We start from the raw sequence: 22,807 nt of genomic DNA, 5'->3' as shown, positions 1-22,807 counted from the left end.
TTCTTTTTCGGGCATTTTTCACAGCGATTAGACCTTTTCCCTAAACGGTCGGCTTCACTTTTCTACTTGTACAAAGGATGGATGTAGATGGAATGTGTGCGTAGGTGGGGGACAGGTATTACTGGTCTTCGGGAGTGAATGAGCGTAGATATGTAGAGTATCTCTATCCTTCGGGAACTAGGAGATGAGGGAAAACCTGCCAATCGTAATTGTCATGGGTCTTTTGCTGGTCTTTTATGAGTGACTTGTTGCGATTCCGTGAGTGTAGATGTTAGAGTTTGACTGGCTTTGCGGTCCAGGCCCCTAAGGCCAATTATCCAAGGCTTCCATATGGATTACAGCCTGGTGGTTTAGAGCCCAATGGACACATAATTGATACAACAGGAACCAGCTGGAGGGCCAGGCGTCTGGTAATTTCTCATATATATATAAAGGCTCCTCGTCCCCGCCAATGCGAATGAAGACGGCACGCTGCTGATCTGATTGATCTGGCTGGACCGACCAGTTGGTTGACTGATTTGTCCCGCAATGCCTTGCTAGGAGTATAGAGGTAGTGATGGCAGAAGAGCATCTTGAGGTTCCTGTTCTAGTAAGGTAGCGTGTCTCCAAATTATCAACTTGGGTCCCGAGTTGTTAGTCCTGGGTGAGGTATTCGGTGAGAAATATACTGGGGTAGGTACGGGATGAGGATGAATGGTGAGGCTTGTGTGAGATTGGGAGGCTCGGCTTAGGGCGGCATGCTTGGTGCTTGTAATTTTTATAGAATGGGTATCCTGATCATCTGAGACTTCACGTTGTCGTGGCGTCTGAAGGACCGAGTGATGGATGGTGGACCTGCTTTTGTTTGAATACCAATGGCTGCGCGGCCCGGCGCCTTTTATATGAAGTAAGGAGCCGCCGGGTGGCCGGAGACTGGATTCATGCTTCCTAAGGTGAGCAGCTCGACGTTGGTGGCTGGGTTTGGGCTTTGCCTTGGGAAGGATGAGATCTGAGTTGCACATTATCACAGCTCCGCAAGGTCACAGCTACTGAACGAATGGAAAAGTCACATATGTATCAACTTGCTATGAAAATGTTTTCGTTTGTGTGTTATGCGTGTTTGCCAGCCATTCGGCCCCAATCCATATTCATGAAACATACTTCTACTTCTCGAAGATGGTCCTCTCGCCCCCGGTTTCCCCCTTGATTTAGTCCTTGAACCATATTATCTCAAGCGCAGCTAGAGATCGATAGTATGGGCGAAGGAGAAACAACCACTTCCGTACAACGGCATGTGGTTGGATCAGCGCTCAAATGTGCGTTCAAAAAGGTCAAGACGAATGCCAACCTCTTGGCGGGATCTTCAAATTTTCGGTGTCCGGACTGCTCCGGCGGCCTCACAGCATGCATCGGATAACTACAGCCAAAAGTAACGATCCTGCAGGCTGGTTCCAGACGCGAGCGCCTGCGCGGCTTCGAGATCTTCACAACGAGGGTAGGACAGAATTGAGGTGCGTCAAAGAGGCAGAGGGCGAACCATCACGGGTGAGATTTTGCCTGATTCCGCCCACCTATCTGCCTTATCTGCCTTACCTGCCATGCCTGCCTAACTGCCTGGTCAATTTGCTGAAGTTGCAGGCGGACGGAACACGGCATGCATTGCGCGTGGCTCCTGCCGACTTCTCCATTCTCTGGGCGGGGGGAAGCGCGCCTGCCGTACCTGCCCCGCGTGGACCGGGGGCCGTTTAAAGTCACGTGCAGCTCAAATCAATTGGGCAGGACGTCCTACCTCACCTGCAGTGTACTTCCACTTTGCTTCTTGTCACCCAAAAGAGCGACCTGAAGCGATCACAGCCTGCAGCTGATGCCTATAGCCCGCAGACACCTCAGGCAGGCTCTCACTTCGATAATGCGTCCCCCGCGCACATGCGCTTTTGAGTCGTGACGATGGCCTCACTAATACGAACAACATGAGGCAGCCAGATCCATTCGCAACCCGAGACGGCACCGAACAAGACTCTGTGCCACGACAAGCCCACCTTCATTGCATGGCAGGGAAAGCCTGATGCCGTGCTTGGGGCTACAGCTGCATCTGCTGGTCCAATTGCATCATCGTAGTGTGCCGTGGCTACATGACGATGCGGTACAGTCAAAGAATGGCCTCACGATAGCGACTCCCATCGAACCATTGGTTCTAGAACACATTGCGTTTCAAGCCTTCAAGAGCAAGAAACAGATCGTAGCACCATCGCTTGATGCGGCTCATTGGACACCCATCCAGACCAGCCAACGGGGATAACGAAGCTTGCAGCTTGCCCAGCCCAATGGCAGAAAATGAGGCTTGCAACTAGAATGCAGTGCTGACAGGAGATAAATACCCCGCTCTTTATCATGCTTCAAGTGCAAGAAAGGAGCCGATATCCTGCTGGCACCGTTCTTCCTCAGTCTTCCTTTTGCCTTCATATCCATCTCAACAGCTGGCTCGCTGCACAAGATGGCCGCCCCTTTCGTTGACATGGCCGGCATCGCCAAGTTGGGTGTCCAGCTCGCCACGAAGCTCGCAATCTATCACCTCGGCACCTCTGGATCAGATTGCGATATCCACAATCTCAGTGACGATGTCCTTGCTACAGCTGCAGCACTGAGCCAGCTGCGGGAATTCCTCGCCGCTGATGCACTTGAGTTTTCGCCCGTTTACCAATACGCTGGCCGAGAGGCCATTGAAGATCTTGCAACTAGATGTGGAAAAGTGTACAACACCCTTATCCGCAGCGTTTACAGGGCAAGTCTTGCTGTCAAGGTTGTCAAAGATGTGGACTTTGAGACCCTTATTACGGAGGACCTGAAGGCATCCAGACTCCGTGCCATCAGCGACAACATGGACTGGGAGGTGATTGAGGAAGTCATTGAGACGAGCGAGGTCCAACTGCGCTGGCTCAAAGCTAGTCTTCTACTCCACATGCAAGTGGCTGGTATTGCCGGCCTCCAGATCAAGTTAGTGGTGCTCTTGCAAAGACGATGAACATGTTGCTGACCATTCACCAGGCCGAGGTACCCTGGAAGCTTTGACGAGGAATTGGCCTCAAGGAGTCTGGCAATGCGTCTGTTGACGTGCAAGGCCAAAGCCGCAAAGGAGCTCGTCGAAAGAATCGAGAGAAAGGAACGTTTGGCGCTCGCAGACAAGTCTGACACTGAGAGCCTTTACGAATCTGAAGCAGCATCATCCGTCAGTGGCAGCGATATTGACGATGACGCAGAATCCTGGAAGTCTGGCGAGACTGCCAATGACTCCAGGGCGCCATCCATCTGTGGTGACAAGACGGAGGAGAAGGCCAAGGTCAAACCCGTCGTTGAGCTTGCCACACCTCCTCCTCCACCTCCGCCAATAGTTGCCCCGACAAGCTTTTGGCACCAACCATGGGATGGGACCTCAGACGGAGGCCCGGCTGAAATCAAGCTGTTGAAGCCAAAGCGTCGATTCCCAGCCAAGGTCTTCAAGTCTGTGGGCAAATGGTTCAAGGGCATTTTCCGCCGCAACACCATTCCATCTATCACCGACTTGGAGCTCGAGGCGACGGTCCTGAGAAACGGCCCATTCCCAGAGTCCTTCTTGGCATTGGAGCCCAAGATGCTCCGTCTCGAGCTGAAGCGCATCCTGAAGCAAAGCTCAAAGACCCCGGGTGACGCGTTCCTCATCCAGGATGACCAGCTTCGCTCTGCAGTGCAAGGTGCCCTCTTCCGCGCCCAGAGAAAGGATGGTCGCGTCAGGCAACTCATCACTGTGGACAACACCACCCGTCCTGATGTCGCGGTTGTGTTCATGTCGGTCGATCCGGCAGCAGAGCCAGTTCACATGACCGATGTTCTTGGCCGAAAGTACGATATTCCGTTTGAGCAGTGCCGTACCGTTCAAGTAAGATTGCCCTCTTCTGAAACTCCATGAATATGTGACTGACAAGCTGGATCAACAGGGTGCACGTGTATCAATCCACCAGCGCTTCAAAGACGTCGCCAGGCTCTGGAGCCTCGTAAGGGACGGAGCGTACGAGATCGTGGATGAAAACGACACAGTCATCACGCCAGAGGCATGGCAGACAACCCTCAAGCCCGGCGCCGTTCTGCACATGCGCATCTCGGCCTTCAACGACGGCATGAACGGAGGCGTCTACGTGCCACCCGGCGCACCAGACCCGCTTACTTGGGCCGAGCCTTACACCCCGCCGCCCCCACCACCAGGCTGGCGGACACTGCCTCCGGGAATACGTCCACCGGGAATGGTCCCCTGTGTGAGGCCGAGGGGATGTATGCCTCCGCCGCCGCCTCCTTTCCCGCGCGTGATCACAGTCGAGCCTAAAGAGCGCGCGGAGCTCGGGTTCGAGCCTGACTTTGGGCCGAACCCGACGAGAGAGGAAGACCTGGGCGAAGGGCGGAAGGATCTTGGTCGCTGGGTTGCTTTGTGGACAAATGCTACGGATACTGACTTTACCTCTGACTCGGGTGGTATCCCGTCGTATGACGATGCCTCGTCTATCATGTCCGGGTCGTCCTCGTCGTCGGATGAGATTGTGGATGATTGAATCATCTAACGTTTGTTCCTCCTTGTTAACAACGGAAGTATGAGGGACATAAGCCTCGCCCGTTGTTGATCTGTTGGGTGTCACTCTTTTCGCCCTCAGTATATATACGTTTATGAAGTTGTCACGATTATGAGCAGGCAGGTTGAGTTCGGTTCGAACGTCTTCGTTCTTCAGTTACGTTTCGTTTGGATATTTCGATGTTGCGTGTCAAGATATCATTACGTACTTCTCTTAACACATATTGTTTCCTCGCCCGTCTTTCTCACTCTGAGTCTACCCTTGTAAGATTGAAAGCTCACTGTCGTAAGTTAGACCAGGGCTCTGCCGAGCATTAGAGCCTCATGTGCGCTGCGATGAGCGGTTTTTTCTGAAGACCTCACTGAATGTCTTTGTGGATTCTGCGTAGTCTGACCCTCTCAAAAAATGAGACTGGTATGCGTACATAGTTCCAAGCCAAGGCATGCGGTACTGTGGCAAGGTTTACTCGGGTAACGCTGAGCGCTTTGCTGCTTCCTTCGCAATAATATTGATGCACTGCACTTTCCGCCAATATCAAGGTCACGAGAATGATTTGTTAGAGATCAACAACAAGGCAGGCTCCCTCTTGGAGCGGAGCAACCGCAGAAGGCGGGGGCTGACTGCTCGACTTGGTTGGTCGTGACATCCCCTGCAAGGGTGTCAGACAACGTTATCTGGACAGGAGTATTCCACCTTCCACTCAGTCGTCAGACTCCCAACCCAACGTCTCATTGCTTTACCCCTCTCGAGAGCCTTGCAATCTTTGAACTTCATCTTTCATTTTGAACCTTCAACTAGCAACGAGTCAAACAAGCGGCTTCTCCTAGGTTCGTTCAACATGGCGGACCCGTTGTCTATAGCGGGCAGCGCTGTGGGGATAATCTCCCTCGGCATTCAGGTTGCGCAGTCACTCTACCAGTTCTACAGTACTGCTAAAGGCCAGCATTCCGACGTTGCTCGCACTCTGCGAAAACTTCAAGACCTGCAATCCTTGCTCGAGAGGTTGGACACCCACCACCGCTGTCGACCCAACCCTTGCTTTGGGCTTTGTTTCTTCTTCTTTTCGTTCAGTGATAAGTTCAAACAAGATCCATCAGCTATGCTCCGGGCGCTCATTCTGCAGTTATCCGACCAACTAGACTACATTCCACCCGCATTGAAAAGAATTCACGATTTAGGACACAACCACAACGTCCCACCGTCGAGGGTAGAGCTGCTTCAATGTTTCCGTCAGGTCGTACGATGTTTCCATGATGTCCACATTGTTTTGGATGCACTGGACGAGAGCCCTCAAGGTGAACGCCGATCTAGTCTGCTGGAAACATTACAAGAAATTCGGGCTTGGTCAGAGCCGGGACTGCATCTTTCGGTAACCAGCCGAGACGAGGTCGACATTCGCGAAGGAATCGATGCAGAGCAAAAAATGGTCATCTCATTGAAGAACGGAGGAATAGATGATGATATCGCTAGCTACGTCTCACAACACCTTCAACAACGTCTTAGAGAATGGAGCAAGCATCATCCTTTGATTAGGAAAATCTTGATTGAAAAAGCGCATGGCGTGTGAGTGGGCAGATGCTATCCTACACTGTTAATGCTGACCATAGTAAGTTTTCGTTGGGTCGAGTGTCAGTTCAAAACAATCGAGACGTGTCCAAGAAGCAAACAGGCTCTCGATCGGCGACTTCAATCGTTGCCTCCTACCTTGGATGAGACCTATAAAAGAATGCTAGAGACCGTCCTCGAAGAAGAAGAATACGCCAGGCAGATGTTGACAATCCTCTGTTGCGCTGTGGTACCATTGACTGTGCCGGAAATGATCGACGCTATGGCAGTCGAGATCGGCACCACGTCCTTCTGGAACCCAGACCGCCAACTTCCAGATGCAGACGCCCTTCAGGAGATTTGCCCAGGTTTTACCGAGACAGCCATGGACCATGAAAGAGGAACAAGCGTCATCCGTATTGCCCATTTTTCTGTACAGGAATATCTCGAATCCGATCGAATTCTTCTGCAAGAAGGCAGCGCTTCGTTCAGTATACGAAAACCCTATGGGAACCTAATGCTAGCATCAATGTGTCTCACAATGCTGCTCGATTCTCGATTCCGTACACTCGAGCTTCGCGAAATTTACCAACAGCATCCTTTTGCGATTTACGCTGCAAGGCATTGGCCAAACCATTGGCAGAAGAGCAATGAGACTGACGCCACATTAGCATTATGTGGTGACTTTAGCCACCGCCATCCTAAAGTATCCCACGGTAAACTCATCCTGCGACTGCAAGATCAGATGATTCTTTTTTTCAGAGACTCGAACGGGGGGCAATGAGGATTTGGTATGAAATAGTCGAGCCTTACTGGAACAATTGGTTGGAGAGAGAGATGGACAAAGTGGCGTCTCCACTTTACTATGCTTCTCATCTCGGCGCTCGTTTCTTGGTAGAGGGCCTGTACGAGACGTGGAAAGACCGATGCAACCTCAGAGAGCCAACGGAAACATGCATCGATTATATGAAAGGAAGAAGTGATCGCCAATGGTACCCCGATACAAGCAGCGGCAGCCCTCGGTCATCGAGATGTGGTAGAATTCTTCCTCGACAAAGGGGCGAACCCAAACAAAATGAAGAGTTTTGCGCAGAGAGATGGAGTATACGGCACTCCTCTCATAACAGCTTCAGCTCATGGCCAGACAGAAATCATGGAGTTGCTTCTCAAGCGTGGCGCGGAGATCAATGCGATTTGGTCTACACCACAAAGAATATTCGATGAAGCGCCAAGCATAGCTGAAGATTCTCCAACTCCATTGAAAGCGGCATCAAGGGAAGGTCATGAAGAAGCCGTGAAGTTACTTCTGAAACACGGGGCAGTTGATGTTGTCCTCTCCGGAAAGTTCTTCTACACAACTGCCTTGATGGCATCAATGCTTGCAAGGTTTCAACTCGCATCATGTGTTGCTGAAATCCTTCTCCAGGATTTTGACGGCCTCAGGGTCACCACAAGTCCCGAGATATTTCAGTTATACTTAGAAGTAGCTTCAGAAACTGGGAACACGGATATTGTCCAATATGACCTAGGAAAATGGACCTCGCGCGGCAAACCTGGCTTTTCATTTGGAAAGTCACTCCAACTAGCATCGAAGCGTGGGCACGAAAAGGTTGTTCGTTTGCTCATACAGTCAGGAGCTAGGGTGAACGACCTGGGTGGAGTCTGGCTGCCTGTTCTAAGCATGGGATGCAGTGATGACATCGTGTTCTATGAGTTGAGCACGGCCCTTGATGAAGCCTTGGAGAACGGACACCTTGAAATCGTCAAACTCCTCATAAGCTTTGGGGCCGATGTAGACTTGGGTTTTCAACGCCATGACTTAGAAAAATCCCGATTGGAGAGAGCGTTGGCTGCAAGCGAAAGAAGTTTGGCATGGCGGCTTCTTGAAGACGATGTCGAATCCAACTACTCGGATGAGATCCGACACCCCTCGGATGAGACTCAAAACCTCCCGGATGAGACTCGAATGCCAGCACTGTACAAAGCATCACTATTGGGCAATTCGGATGCCGTCCAGAGTTTTCTGGACGGAGGTGTGGACATCCACGCTCGTTTCCCAGGGGGAAAGTTCACATCTGCACTGGCTGCAGCATGTAAGGGTGGTAATATCAGAATTGTGGAATTACTGATGGCCTGAGGCGCATCTTTCCCGAAGAGAGATGATGTGGCTACAGCAAGGGGGGCCGATACGAAGGGGTTTGCGGATGATGATTGGGATATATGGGACCAAATCCTCGCCGAGGACGAATTTGCCGATGGCATGCAGTTTTTGAACGCAATCATACAGAAAGGGAGCTTCAAGAGCCTGGGAATTCTGCTCCGGAAGAAGCGTCCGGACATACAACTGAAGCCCCTAGACCCTCTCTCCTCAGCAGCGCTTGGAGGCCATGTGGACGTTGTTCAGAAACTTCTCGGAATGTTGTCTGAGGAAAGCACCAGGCGTCGCAACTTAGGACCCAGGACAGCACTGGTAGCAGCGACATCAGGTGATCACGTCGAAGTTGTCAAATTACTCCTTGAATATGATCTGGAAATCAACTTGCGAGAATTGAGGCGAGCAAAGTACATACAGGGCATGCTGGTGCTATCAACACGCAAAGTTTGGGGGCTTTTACGGAACCTTATACGGAAGATCAAGAGATCAAATAGGTTGCTTCCAGAGGGGGATTTTGAATTAGTGCGGCTCTTTGGAGGAGATAATGATGGCTAAATTCCTTCGGAGCTACTTGAATCGTTGAGTGGGAATCACGGGGCAATTTCAGAACTATGCGCAGTGTGTGTGAAAAGTAATAGAGAACGGAATTTGCTGTGTGAAGTCTGGTTGCTTCTCATAATCAACTGATGTTGTCTAGAGTAACACCTCAACATCCCGTTCACCTTTGGACATGCCATTGGTACAGTGTGATCTAAGAAAGGATAGTCAGGAACTAACAGGGAGGGAAAATTTTAGAGAAAAAACTTATCGAAACAAACAAAAGCCAGCCACGGTTGAAACAACACCACTACAGTCCGCAGACCCGACCTTCATTTCTTGAAAACCGTCTCTTCTAACCTTCGCCCATCATCAAGAACCACAGCCTCAGCCCCAACCATCACAAACAGAACCCTCGTAAACCCGTCCGACGCATTAACCCACTCATGGTTCACTCCACCCTGAACAATAATCTCCCCCGCCCTGACAACCTTGTCTTCCCCACCATCAAGCCTGAGCACAATCTCCCCGACTAGCACACACGCATAATCGACACTGAGAGTCCGGTGCATGGGCGCCTTATACCGCGGCGGGAAATCCGTGAGGCAAAAGTACGTCCCTGCCGCGGGCGCTCGCGGTAGGGAGGTTGAGAGGGTTTGCGGAGGGGCGTTGGGTAAGTTGGAGGCCGGGAGAGTTGAAGTTGTGTGGAAGGAGGTGAAGCTGCTTGCTTGGGGGCCGAAGGGGTGGAAAGGGGGGAGAATGGCGTCGGATGTGAAGATTGAGGTGCCGTCTGCGGTGTGGCCTGTTGTTATGAGGCGGGCGGGGGGTAAAGGGGTTGCTTGTCGTGAGGTGTTGGGAATTGTTTGGTCGGACATCGTTGTGAGTTTGGTGATGACTGATCGATCTGCTTGAGGATCTTCTCGAGTGAGCTTCGGGTGGTGCGTGAGAGAAGCGTGTGGTGATGATCAATAGATGCCGTTGAACGCGGATCGTAACTCGTTCTTGGCGGGGCCCCGAATTCTTATATCTTACACTCAATCCATCATCAACCTCAATAAACATACAAATAATCACCCATCTTCCAGGTTCTTGCTCGCATTCATCAACATGCCCCGCTCATGAGATGCGACGCCATCGCGTTAGCGGCGGACAACGGCTCAGGAAAACATAAGCGCTAGCAAATAAGGCAGGAAATCAAGCTTCGATCAACGCCCTGCGAAGAACTCACCAAGCCAATTACAGTAATCAAACTAACTTCTTATGGAGTTATGCCTTGAACGCCGCGTGCAATCAATGACAGGAAGCGCGCGGCTTCTCGGGACGCGAGCTTCAGCGCGAGCGTCTGGAGCTGGACTTAGCAACAAACGCGGGGACATTGCTTGGGTAAGCGAGGTTATGCTTGCATATTGATGCTGGTGTTTGTACATAATGGAGATATTTGTTGGAGAAAGTATCGCGACTCGGCTTCGAACGGTGTCTTATCGCCGTTGCGGTGCTCGCATGAGCACACCTTTTGGGGTTTCTCGGATGCGAACTTGTGATGAAAGATACAAGTCACGACGTCGGATACAATTGTAGCACCAACGGGGAATGCTTTGATCGAAACAATGGCCTTGTGCATGCCCAACTGCTTTCTTACAAGGCACTTCCAAGCTTTACAACCAGCCCGCAGAAGAGCATCCGTATGATCAGCAGACCACGAACATCCTGCAGCTGCAAACATGCAATAGCAGCATGGTGGGCTTCCCTGACGCTCCATATCTTTGAGTATGGGGACTATTCGGTCTGAGGATATCTGATACGGGCTTTGTCGCGGTGCTTGGACATGAGCAGTCGAGGCATGGCAGTACCTCTACGCCCCGTCGCAAGATCTATGCACTCGGTTCTTTGACGACGAACCTGAGTGTTCCACTTTGTGCTATCACTGACCTCTGTACCAATGACTTTGCCCGACACCGAAGCTGTCCAAGTGGAATCTTGCCTGATGCCGACTGCACTTGTAGCCTATTTGGAACACGGCCATGATACGAAGGTAATCAGGACACATGATGTCGATCTTCAAAACAAGGTAGCTTGTGAAGAATCGTTGTTCAGTAAGCCAAGCTTGTGCAACCGCAAGAATCTCTCAGGAGTCTCGGCAGAGATTCCCATTGGGCCCGCATTGTTTGCTATCGCCAAGCACCGTGTTCCTAGTCTTCAAAGGAAGCCCAACAGTATTTCAGGTCATCGCCCATAGGTTTCGAGTAATACAACGACTCTTTACGAGACACGCCATTTCTCAGGGAACGTAGATGGATCGTGGAGATGGGAAAGTAGGACCCCCATGGTCGGCAAAAGACCAGAGTCTAGGCTGAGATCAGTGAATTGCACTCCCATGTACCGGTCGTGAATCAGATCCATCTCTAAAGAACGCTGTTCGGACATCAGGACTTACCCATTCACGAATTGCCTCAAGTTCCAACCGCAGTCACCATCTCTCGCACTCCCGAGCATGATTCACTCCCTCAACACCACCCTCTCTACCAACACTATAAAACAAAACATTTCGACCGCGAAATCAACAAACCTTCTTCTTCTACATCATCAACACATCAAACACACTCAAGACATCAATCAACCAACCAAACCCAAGCACACTCAGACACTCAAGCAAATCCATCAAAACCAAACACAACTTCTCAAGCCAAACAATCATCAATCAAACAAAACGATTACCCAATCAACCAACAACATCAATCAAACCGACGCAATGGCTCCTAACTGGCCCAAACCTCGCCCCAAGCCTCCCCACCCCCCTCCCGACCCGAATCCCAAGCCCCTTCCTCCCAGCAAATAAGCAACGGACAAGATAGGGAAAGCATGCCTTGGTCATGGAGCGGTGGTAACAGGATGGCCGCAGCTACATCAGAAGGATGAAGATACTCTCTTCAGCGACAGTCACACCTCAAAGATGAAGATACTCTCTTCAAAGTCACACCCAAAGGGTGAAAATACTCTATACTAGCTAGCTACCGAGTACCTTAGTCAATAAAACCTAGTAAAAACAAAAAAAAAGATGCTCCTGATTCTCCATGATATGCGACAACATGTTTATAATGCTCTGGCATTTTGCAAATGCAAAGGTCCTCGACTTGATATAAGTCTATACTCTTAAGTGTGATGGGGTGAAGCGATGCAATGAAGTCGTTGAATCAACCTTACGAGGATACCAAATACGGAAGGTGGTACCGGCCCCGGAGGAAGCGGGGCCGATGCGCACTGAGCCGGATTGTCGGCACAGCTGCCGGATCGGAAAGATGCCAACCCAAAAACCACGGAACCGGGCGGCAGCGGACCAGAAAACACTCTCGTGCAGCAAATTTTCTCTACGACGTAATTGCCGAGATGTTGATTCGAGAATTAATACGAGAGCCAATCTAGTGTGAGCAGCTTGCTGGATCACAAGCAGCAAGGATGATTCAGAGCAGCACAGGCTGTACTGTGGACATAGAGTTGGTGCCTCGAACTGACACTTTCATAGTTGCTTGACGGCGGCCTCGGCATGCCGACGGGTCAAGCCTAAAGCTTAGCGGGTCTCTCGGGAACATGTTCGAAACTTTTGTCTTAGACTCGCCAACGGGCGACTCTGCAACCTTAAGTGCCAATAGTTGGGGGGCCTTGCCGCACGAGAAACCTACCTCCTCGATGTTTCTTTGTGACAAACTCTTTGAAAACCGAGAGCGACGCTAAAACGGAAGTAAACACTTCCAAGTTGCTTTTTCCCTCAACGTCATGCCACCAAAACGGTGGTGCGGCTCAGCTCCCAGAGTGTGCCTCACCGTCGTGGTGCCCACCTCACCTGAAGCATTGGTGCGCGCAGTAGTGGTTTTTGGGTAGCAGAGCCTGTCAATCATAGCAGGGCCAATAAGCGCTGGGATGATGGCGTTTGGGTTGCATCCCGGAAGTGTAGCCCTACGGGCTTCCAGACTGGCAGCGCTGGAGCCCGAATGACGCACGCCCGCGCTAAGCCTAGTAGAGTCTTCAGTCCAGCTTTGAGCGCAACAACTCGCGAATAAAATGCCGGAGCTATTTCGCCAGTCGCCGGCAAAGTTCGTATTGCAGATTAGGCAGCTCCAAAACAGCGAGGACCAATGTCCAACCCACAAAGAGGCAACAAAGCCAAGATTGCGCACAGCGTACGATTTCCCGGGGAAAAACTGGATCCGGTACACCCTCAACGATGGAGCTGGCGGCGTTCACTCAGCTTGGGAAGGCTTGCGGGACAGCTTGAAATGCGGCGCGTCCCTTTTGGCGGGCCAATCTACGGCTCGCCGAGTTTCTTGGCTTGGGCCGGTGGGCGTGCAAAGACCAGATGGAAGTGTGTCGACGCCGACTCAAGCCGCATGTAGTCGTATCAATAACGATACGAAGCGGATTAGCCTTGAAGAGACGGCACTTTTGTTGAAAGGAGAAAATGCTCGGCAATATTTGTGGTAGTAAGATTTGCAAGGACGGGCAGAAGGGTCAAATCTTGCAGCCATCGTAGAACACCAGACGAACGCCTCTTCGTAAACAGATATGGACAGTTCGAAGCGAGGGGGGGTCAGAGTTGTTTTCAAAACGCGCCGTCAACGACACCAAACATGCCATATCCACATGTTGGATCTGAAAGGGCAATGATGTGACGTGAGCGATCGGTCGGACTTCACCTCGGAAGTCCAACGGGGTACCGGCAATTGGTGGACCTGATGGAAGTAAAGATTGCAAGACGGGTGAGTCGGCTGGCAGGCTTAGGTGAGAGCGAGAAAAAGTCGTTCAGCGCCAAAAGGCAAAAAGGCAGCTACGAACGGCAGCTTTGCCAGAAGGGAGATGGGCGATCGGCACGGCCGTAATGTGGGCGGGTTGGAAAACGGCGCGGAGTTGTGGCTGTCAGCATATCGAGTCTAGCCGTGGCCCGTCATGCTCCGTTGGAGCATATCTGTAGTCTGTAAGATTCGGCCGAGCTTCGCAGGTGAAAACTGGGGGGCAAGTTCGATCTATTGAAGTGTGCGTTATGCGTTGTCAGCGGAAGAGAGTGCGAGGAGTGCGAGGCCTAGGTATCGGTAGAATGTCTCGTGTTGTTAACGGTCGTGACCCTGAGACATGCATATGCCTTGCCAACGTCGATGAGAGAAGCGAAAGAAGAGCGGTGGGTTGATTGAGGGGATCGAGGCGACATGAGAGCTACTGCAAGCAGCAGCAGGCATTAGCCAGGGCGTGGAGAGGCGATGGCATAATGTTGACGAGCCTCATCGGATTTGGTGCGTCGTGTGATTCATGTTGGATAATCGCTGGTGTTGTCGATTTTGGAGGTGTTGCCCGACAAGCAGAAGCCACGCCCGTGCCGCTGCCAGGGCACGGCTCAGAACGCCCCTGGCCCTAGAAGGGGATCTAGCTGCGAGGGCTCAAGAAGGAGTTCCCGGTTTCTGCTCGAGCCAGCGTCCGAGTCTCTAGCGGTGAGATTTCCCTGGCTGCCGATGGGAGCGTATGAGGGTACCTATGAGCGTGAGCGTGAGGTGTTGAGCGTGAGTTGTCTGTGGCGCACGGCAGGCGCTAAGCAATTCCTGTATTTTCAACCCGGGGAAGGTGGTGGAGGTTCGAAGGGGAAGGAGGAGGAGCGGAACGTGAGGAAGCCACACTTTCTTTACCTCTAAAATTGTCCGTGGAAGGCGCATGCACAGTATGGATATCCCGATCTGGAAACTGCCGTCACCTGACGTGTGCGGGCAGTAGCACAGTAGATGCAACAAGTGGGACTGTACAATGTACATGCAGGCGCTGTAGGTAAGCTTCTGGCTCCTTCATGTAAGATTTCCCCGACCGCAGCATCCCATGCCCACGCCCACCTCATCCCGCTTCCCCCGTCTCTTCTTACACCGTGCCACCTTCAACAACCCAATCCCGACCTCGTAGCGCGGCTATCTGTCGACTTGGCTTGCCTTTTTCCATCTCACCTCTCTGCTCTCATTCGTCAACTGACGATACCACGTCCTGCAGCCCATCATCCATCTTCCATGTCCTTGGAATTCTCCCAGACCGTCTCCAAGGTATCCTGGCCGAGATAATGCTGACTCCTACTCCTCCTTCTCCCACAGTCCCATCAGACCATCGCCTGGCCCGACTCCGTTCATCCAAAGAGTGTCCACTGGAGACTTGCTGCACGGCATCTAAAATCCCCAACAACCTCGTGGATCCCTTGAGCTTCTTCCCCTCCTCATCTTTCTGCGCCGGCTGACCCTAAAAATAGCCCCCAACTACCATGCGCCCGGGGCAATACTCTCAGCAAGCCGGTGACTCTTGCTATGGAGACAGAAAAGTACGGCACATTTCGATACGAGCCGCCCGATGATGTCGTTGAGCCCATGACCAAGATAGGGCCGACCAGCTCTGATTATTATGCACATATTCTGTGTACTACCTTGATCTACGACTGATTCGCCCACCAACCGCGCAGCTTAGTCAATCGACGGTGCCGCGCTCTCTTGTTACCTCATTAGTCTCCTACCTTCGTCTTGGCGAATCAGATGCTCCGTCTCCGTACTGTCTCGGACTGATCGACCCTGGGGACATCTCGCCGGTCAACGCAACCCAAGAAACGCTTTTTTTTTTTTTGCTTTTTGCACCGTTCTGCATTCGTATCCGCGAGACTTCCACTTACCCCGACCTTCTGTCGCGGCTGCCCGGCCAGATGAGCCTCACCGCCGACTCCAAGACTGCTCAACAGCGGCGTCCTGGCAAGAAACCAGGTCCTTGTCCTGCGCGTCGATCTGCCTTCTCGCTTAGATAGGCTGGCGACTGAGCCATGCCCTAGAATCTCGACAACTCCTGGAGCGCCCGAATACCTCCCGTGCCAAGCAGTGGAGCTCCCGAAAAAGTACGAGGCTTTCAGCTGAGCTCATACGGTCCACCGTGACTGCTGTCGTCCCATCTGGATATACTACGATCTGGTCCGACTTCCAGGCCTCTCGCGGGTGTACTCCAGTCAGGTTGCAGGTTTCCTGGGTGCGGTCAGACCTCTGCCTGCTAGCCCGAATACACACCGTCCATATCACATCAGAACCTTCAATGTGTCATTGCAAGCTGGCAGTTGATAGTGGAAATTATGCTGACATGTTGCATGTCAAAAAACCGAATCAAGCGCCCTACGAAGCACTGCAAACCTATCGGCGCACGTCTAGACCATCCGCGAGTACCGAGCCATGACATATGGCTGTCCTCCAAGTGGCCCGTCAGCCTCATCCTTCACCTATTCTCAGCCTGTGTCACACGAGCCCGTCGAACCCGTCGCTGCAGCTCCTAGCCATAGGGCAAGAAATTAGCACCTCCAAGGCAGATCTTGGGTCCAATTTGGGGATCTGACATGATCCGCACCACCTAACCAGCTTTGTCGCATTCCGTCTGCCTGGCTACTGCCCCCATGACAAGCCGGAGCTCAGCCTCATCCCAGATTTGTCCCTGCTTAGCTTTTTTCATCCTCTCCTAGTACACATCTTCTCTGCCCCGTATCGGTATCGCTAGCTCGACCCGAACGACCTGAAGCATGTTCCATCTACCTCCACATGGCACAACAAACATACCTTCTTTCTCCACAACGCACGATCGTATCCACCATGGAGGGGACTTGGCTTATTGTTCCCTCCATGTCAGAATGAGGCATGGTAACTGCCCAAGGGGCAGGGGTCGGATGCACCTCACTTCTACTCACACTTCGCGTTCTTACTCGCATCAAGATATGCCTGGAAAGCTGCCGGTCTGTGTAGACGCCACCCCGAGGCCTTGGATATGCAAGTGCACCGAGACTATTGATGTCGCCCTCCCGAAAGAGGCTAAGGCCTTGAAAGGCCGCTCCAGGCAAGACTTCACGTTGATACACAAGTTGTATATAATCCCAACTCTCCCTTCGGATATCTCGATGGAATAGCAGATCACCAAGTCAGTCGCTCATCTCCTACCAGTCTCGTGCTTTCACGTTCATCATGCTTTCCAATTTCATCGGCTCCAGCCTGGGGGCTTTCCTCCTTGCTTCTCTCGCTCATGCCAACCCCATTCGTTCGGTTGAGCAAAGGCAGACAGGTTGCGGTACCAATGGTATAGGCAACAGAGAATGCTGGAACGGAGACTTCAACATCGACTCCGATTTCGAGATCTTGACACCGCCTCAGGGAAAGTTGAGAACCGTAAGTATCGTCTCTGCCTGAGATTCAACTTTTACTGATGACTTGAGTAGTTTGACTTCACCCTGAGCAACTTGACCGATGTCGCGCCAGACGGCGTGCACAAGCCGGCCATGTTGATCAACAACCAGTTCCCGGGTCCTACGATCGAGGCGGACTGGGGTGACACCATCCAAATCAACGTTCACAACCAACTCCAGAACAACGGTACCTCCTTCCACTGGCACGGCATGCATCTGCGTGGCCACAACGACCAAGATGGCGCCAACGGTGTTACGGAGTGCCCTATTCCTCCTGGACAAAGCAAGACGTACTCTTTCCAGTTGACTCAGTACGGTACATCTTGGTATGTTAGCTTCTTTGTTGTTGCAGACTTGGACCCACCGACTAATGCGCCCGCTTCAGGTATCACAGCCACTTTTCCGCCCAGTACGGCAACGGCGTTGCAGGCGCCATCCAGATCAACGGACCGGCGTCCGCTGACTACGACATTGACCTCGGCCCATTTGTTATCAGCGATTGGTATTACGGAACGGCAGACAACCTCCTGCGTCAGGCCGAGCTTGTGCCAGCCCGCCCGCCGCCCAGCGACAACATTCTCTTCAACGGCAAAAACATCAACCCACTCGGCGCCGGCGGTCAGTACCAGAAGACGAGGCTGACCCCAGGCAAGAAGCACCGTCTCAGACTCATCAACACCTCCGTCGACAACACTTTCACCGTCTCCCTCGTGGGCCACAGCTTCACAGTCATTGCTACCGATCTTGTTCCTGTCAAGCCTGTCACCAAGGACAGCCTCTTCATGACTGTCGGCCAGCGGTACGATGTGATCATTGAAGCGAACAAGGAAATTGAGAACTATTGGTTCAACGCAACTCTCGGCGGCGGTGGTCTTTGCGGCGAGTCGCATAACCCTCACCCAGCTTCCATCTTCTTCTACGATGGATCTCCGGATAGACTGCCCGTCGACCAAGGCACACCTCCCGCCGACTTGGGGTGCGCTGATACCACTGGATTCACTCCTGTGCTCTCCCGAACGGCTCCCTCAGACAAGTTCGACCCGAGCAAGACGCTAGACATTGAACTGGCAACGCCGACGATCAACGGCGCAGCCGTCTATCGCTGGAAGGTCAATGGTAACGACATTGACATTCAGTGGGATAAGCCGACTCTGGAATACGTTGCCGAGGGCAACAACTCCTGGCCGGAACGTGCCAACATCATTGAGATCCCCGAGGCCAATGACTGGACTTGGTGGGTGATCGAGAACACGGGTAATCTGCCGCATCCCATCCATCTCCACGGTCACGACTTCTTGCTGCTCGGCACTGGCAGCGGCACGTTCAGCGGCTCAGAGGGACTCAACTTTGAGAACCCTACCCGCAGAGACGTTGCACAACTCCCCGGCGCTGGTTGGATGGTGATCGCATTCAAGACGGACAACCCGGGCGCCTGGCTTATGCATTGCCACATCGCTTGGCATGTGAGCATGGGTCTCAGCGTTCAATTCCTCGAGCGGAAGAGCGAAATCGCTTCGACGCTCGATCTGGCATCGATCAAACCAACTTGCGATGCTTGGAGGAAGTATGAGCCCACCGCAGTGTGGCCCAAGCATGATTCTGGCTTGTAAAAAGAATGTCGCCTCGGGCTGGCTGAGAACACAGGCAGCATTTGTGGCGTCCAATTGCTGAGGGGGACGACTGCGATGTTGTGGCCTGTCAACACGAGAGCACCAAGCCAGTCTGGCGCCTCAGCCTCCAACGTCATTCTACTTTTATTGGCCTTTTCTCGGGCTGTGACTCGATTTCCGTGCGGTAACCCAACCCTTCATCATTGCAAGGATTTGGTACGGCGCGGAATTCGGGCTTCTCTGGCCCTGTCATGGGCCACAGGCGCGCATGACAGCTACACCACCTCCTCGCAGCGGACTTCCGGGCCTTACACACATTTCGCACGCACGCGCACTAATTAATGATCGACTTACGAAGCAAGGATATGGGAGGAAAACATCTACTTTCAGCAGGCGCAGGCATTTCATTGGTGTTTTTGTCTTATGCATGGATTGGAGTTGTCCGGTTGCTGATACCTATTTTGTCCGCTCCGCTCCATCGATTGGTCTATTTTCTTGTACATGGGTTGAAAACATGCATAGAAGGGGGTGAGCAGGGCTGCAACATCATTTGCTTGGACTTTTCTATAAAAAAATGTCTAGTTCTTTTTTGTATTAAATTTTAGGTAAAATAATGGTATTTTCCGCTCGTACACACACTTTCAGCCCTATGTCCTAGTGTGCATGCAATGCAGTAAGCAATATTTCCCTGCGCGATGAGTTGGGAGTAGAGGAGAACTTCGGGCGGGCTATCAGCGGAAAGTGGGAGCTCTGCAGGAGTTGACCGGAGGTAGCGGACACCAGGAGCACGCGACCATGAGCACTCAAGGTGACTAAGGTGATTAGAGTAATGTTAGGCGCAACCCTCAAAGTCCCAATGCCGAGAGCTGCGGTAGGGGCGGATCATGGGATAGATAGTGGTGTGACCTCAGCTCGCATCGCCCCCAATCTGGCAATCCCCCCCAGACTCGGGATTTCTGGACTTATGTCAGCTTCGGTCGTTGGGCAGCTTTGGTGTGGTTGTGGCGCGCGGTGGTGTGATTTGGGTGTACGGATGAGTGCCGGCTTGGCGCAGCTGGGTTGGCTTTTGACAGCGGAAGATGACAGCAGCGTGTAGGTACCATGGGACGGAATGGATGGGTTACATGTTAATGAAGATATCTCATCTGCTGCGGATTCCCGAGACGGGCGTGGCATGAAGACGGAGACGGAGGGGGACGGGGATGGTTGCGGGCGGGGGGTCCCCGCCAAGATGCTGCCAATATTGATCTCGGAGCTTGGCGGGGTTTGGTGGGGGGTTTATCACGGCCCTCCACCGATTGTGCGGGGTGGATCGGGGTTCGGCGGAGTGCCGGGTTTAGGAAAGTTCAACGTCGTTCCTTTCTTTTCGTAATCTTTTCTCACTCCTAAGTTAGGCGTCTTCGTCAATTTTGACGCTAAGCTCGAGTTTATCATGAAGACTGACTCTAGAGCAAGGTATCTGAGGCTGGGTGGGTTCTATGTGAAGCATGCGTATCATATCCATGCTTTGCCAGTTCGTTGTAACCGGTTTACAAACCCCGTTAGTGTTGTGGTGAGTCGTGCTTCGATTCGGGACTCACAGCGGTGACATGAGTGAACGAATAGCTCTAGAGAATTCAAAGTACCTATCATGAGAAAAACTACAAGATACCAATCATTTCAATATGTACCTCAACCATCCAGTCTCTCTCACAGCATACATCGCCAAACCCGCCGTCGCCACCCCAACAGTACTCAAGATCCAAGTGCCACTACTCCACGTCCCCAGGTCCCACGATGTTGTCCCCGCTCCCGGAGGCACCTCATCATCAAAAGGAGTCTTATGCGCCCTCTCCACGACAGACAACCCTTCCACCCGCGGCCCAGAGACGGAGTAAGCCAGCATTTCCTTTAGAAAGATATCGTCTCCGAGCCGGGGGACCAGCCATCGGAAGAGGTACTTTGAGAAGGGGAAATCGAGACAGAGGAGTGAGCCTGTGCGGCGGCCGGAGAGCATTGTTTTCTCTGCGCGTGCGGATCTGGAGGCGTGGAGGGTGGAGAGGGCTGCTTCGATTGTTTCTTCCGTGAAAGGGGAACCTGGGAAGTCTGGAGACTGGGCGGAGACTGGGAGCTTGGTTAAGGCGTTGATTAGGTGTGCTGCTGATTCGATTGCGCCGTTGCCGCCTTGGGCTGTTATGGGATGGACCTGGGTTCACACATGTTAGTATCATAATGATTTCCATGGGAATGCCCCGCAGGATTTGCAGAGGAAGCAAAAGAAAGGGTATGGAGTTCACTATAGCGACTCTACCTTGTGAGCCGAGTCCCCGACGAGTACAATCCTCCCAACATGTCAACTCGAGAAAACATACTCCTCCAAGGCGACAAGCGCCGACGTTATCCTCGAATCGTACAGCTGCCCAAAGGTCATGTCCTCAGTCATTCGGTCATCAGCATGCGCCGCCGCCAACGCAGCCTCGTCGAGCTTGGTGAAGCGCGGGATATTGGCGCTGCCGTGGTGCGTTTTCCTGAGGGCGACGAACATGAACCAGTAGACGCGGTTTCGCGGGGCTGAGATGGCGACGTAGCTTCGGCCGCGGGAGAAGACTATGTGGTGGTTCGTGCCAGGGGGAAAGTTTGGCGGTTGGTTGCAGATGCCGAAGATGCATTTCGAGGAGGATTGGATTTCTGCGGGGTGGGTGTTAGTCTAGAGATATCTAGCTTTTCTGGATCTTGCGCGGAAGGGGGGCAGCGTGGGCAGGTGGTTTTGTGTACGCTGACTTATTGGTATCTTCTCCCTGTCGAAAGATTTCCGGTCTGGATATCTCGCCGATTCGCCACATTTCTTCCCTGGCAATGCTGTGGACTCCGTCCGCGCCGACGAGGATATCGCCCCTGTATGTTGATCCGTCTTTGGTGTAGACCGTCACTCCGGACTCGGTTGTTTCGATGCCGACTACGCGCTTGTTCGGGAGGACGTTATCCTTATACTTGAGATTATCGTATAGAGTCTGGAGGAGCATTTTTCTATCTAGCCATACACACGGGTACCCCGTTCTAGCGCAAGTATCCATATAAGCCCCTCGGATCCGAGAACGACTATCTAAAGAGGGACAAACGTACTCTTCTTCCAAACGCTTCAGAGATGGTGACGGGTCCTGAAGAGTACAGCAGCCGACCGCCGACTTCTCTACAGTTCATGCGGTGATTACAGTCCCCCGCCAGCTCGCGGATAGCACCCGAGTTGCTCGAGGATGCGCAGACCGTTGGGGAGGAGGCCGATGCTGGCGTCAACTTGGGGTGCGATGGAGGGGTATGCTTCGAGGAGGATGTATTCCATGCCGTCGAACTTCTCGAGCATGTTTGCTAGGGTGAGGCCGGCTACACTGCCGCCGATGATGATGATTTTGAGACCCATGGTGGGTGGTGGTGGTGATAGTCAGTGAGGGGGGTTTGGTTGGTCGATTGAGTATTCGATGTAGGCAGCGGCACTACTGCAGAGATACCGAGACTTCTGTGGAGGTGAGACTATCTTTATAGAATGACATGAAGGTCATGGTGTGGGCTTGGGTCTCATGTCATTGAGAGTTGACGACGTATTCTGCTGCGGTTGAGTTACACTATGGAGGAGCCCGGATCTTGGCAACCTCCGCGTGCCCAATATCAGACATGATAGACTCGACCTGGTTACAACACGTATTCTGCATAACTGACACGGGAAGGAAGTGGTCTCTACGGCTGAGAACATATAGTTACAGTAAAGCCTCCAAGGGTGCCATGTGATCCAGGCAATAATGCCTTTTGACTGAGTCTCTCGTGGACATCGTGGTCGTGCGACAGCTCGCAGACCGGCCGACTGCAAGATTCAAGGTGGAACACGAGAGTGATGAAATGCGCCTGTATTCATGAATGTTTAACACTGGCGTTCGTCAACCTGGCAGCATAGCTGTAAATGCTTCGTATCAAGTCCTCCCGGAACAGGTACTGCGTTGAGGTGGCATAGTTGAAAGAAGGTCCCTGGAGGAATTAGCCAAAAGACCCGAACCAAGTCCTCTCTAATCGCATGATCCGTCATCAAAGCCTTCTCGAATATGGCAACTACTCAGGTAGACTCGTTGATTGTTATTCCAGTCTGCGTTGAGGCTGCTTACTCGGGCTGTAGATAAGCATGCCGAACACTTTCATCCGCTCTAGT

At 52.4% G+C, this 22,807-nt stretch overlaps 6 protein-coding genes across 6 annotated transcripts; 4 read left to right on the top strand and 2 right to left on the bottom strand.

Moving 5' to 3' along the window:
- Nucleotides 1-2,379: 2,379 nt before the first annotated feature.
- BDP81DRAFT_86034 (uncharacterized protein) lies at nucleotides 2,380-4,786 on the top strand. Its single transcript, XM_060596401.1, has 3 exons — nucleotides 2,380-2,973; nucleotides 3,025-3,892; nucleotides 3,951-4,786. Exons 1-3 carry the CDS (start codon nucleotides 2,474-2,476, stop codon nucleotides 4,554-4,556), a joined length of 1,974 nt encoding a protein of 657 aa, XP_060450665.1. The 5' UTR covers nucleotides 2,380-2,473; the 3' UTR covers nucleotides 4,557-4,786.
- Nucleotides 4,787-5,224: 438 nt separating this feature from the next.
- Nucleotides 5,225-7,049, top strand: BDP81DRAFT_86005 (uncharacterized protein). The gene is made up of 2 exons (XM_060596399.1): nucleotides 5,225-6,137; nucleotides 6,186-7,049. The coding sequence occupies exons 1-2, from the start codon at nucleotides 5,413-5,415 to the stop codon at nucleotides 6,901-6,903; spliced, it is 1,443 nt and encodes a 480-aa protein (XP_060450664.1). The 5' UTR covers nucleotides 5,225-5,412; the 3' UTR covers nucleotides 6,904-7,049.
- Nucleotides 7,050-7,110: 61 nt separating this feature from the next.
- On the top strand, nucleotides 7,111-8,256 carry BDP81DRAFT_308140 (ankyrin repeat-containing domain protein; the record flags this gene model as incomplete). Its single annotated transcript, XM_060583424.1, has 3 exons — nucleotides 7,111-7,316; nucleotides 7,575-7,779; nucleotides 8,080-8,256. Coding segments are annotated over 3 exons (588 nt in total), but the record flags the coding sequence as incomplete, so codon positions are not given.
- A 617-nt stretch (nucleotides 8,257-8,873) lies between these two features.
- BDP81DRAFT_86008 (uncharacterized protein) lies at nucleotides 8,874-9,918 on the bottom strand. The gene has a single exon (XM_060596400.1). The coding sequence runs from the start codon at nucleotides 9,684-9,686 to the stop codon at nucleotides 9,144-9,146; it is 543 nt and encodes a 180-aa protein (XP_060450662.1). The 5' UTR covers nucleotides 9,687-9,918; the 3' UTR covers nucleotides 8,874-9,143.
- Nucleotides 9,919-16,805: 6,887 nt separating this feature from the next.
- BDP81DRAFT_457434 (multicopper oxidase) lies at nucleotides 16,806-18,633 on the top strand (the record flags this gene model as incomplete). The annotated part of the gene is made up of 3 exons (XM_060593286.1): nucleotides 16,806-17,006; nucleotides 17,057-17,349; nucleotides 17,409-18,633. The coding sequence occupies 3 exons, from the start codon at nucleotides 16,806-16,808 to the stop codon at nucleotides 18,631-18,633; spliced, it is 1,719 nt and encodes a 572-aa protein (XP_060450661.1).
- A 1,350-nt stretch (nucleotides 18,634-19,983) lies between these two features.
- Nucleotides 19,984-22,030, bottom strand: BDP81DRAFT_478104 (uncharacterized protein; the record flags this gene model as incomplete). Its single annotated transcript, XM_060594840.1, has 6 exons — nucleotides 19,984-20,238; nucleotides 20,368-20,818; nucleotides 20,924-20,954; nucleotides 20,985-21,200; nucleotides 21,388-21,669; nucleotides 21,852-22,030. 6 exons carry the CDS (start codon nucleotides 22,028-22,030, stop codon nucleotides 20,210-20,212), a joined length of 1,188 nt encoding a protein of 395 aa, XP_060450660.1. The 3' UTR covers nucleotides 19,984-20,209.
- Between the last annotated feature and the right edge of the window lie 777 nt (nucleotides 22,031-22,807).

The sequence above is a fragment of the Colletotrichum phormii genome, assembly GCF_030913505.1.
Source record: "Colletotrichum phormii strain CBS 102054 chromosome Unknown BDP81scaffold_2, whole genome shotgun sequence".
Classification (NCBI taxonomy): Eukaryota; Fungi; Ascomycota; class Sordariomycetes; order Glomerellales; family Glomerellaceae; genus Colletotrichum; species Colletotrichum phormii.
The sequence above is the reverse complement of the archived record's forward strand: the minus strand, read 5'-3'. Positions and strand labels throughout refer to the sequence as shown.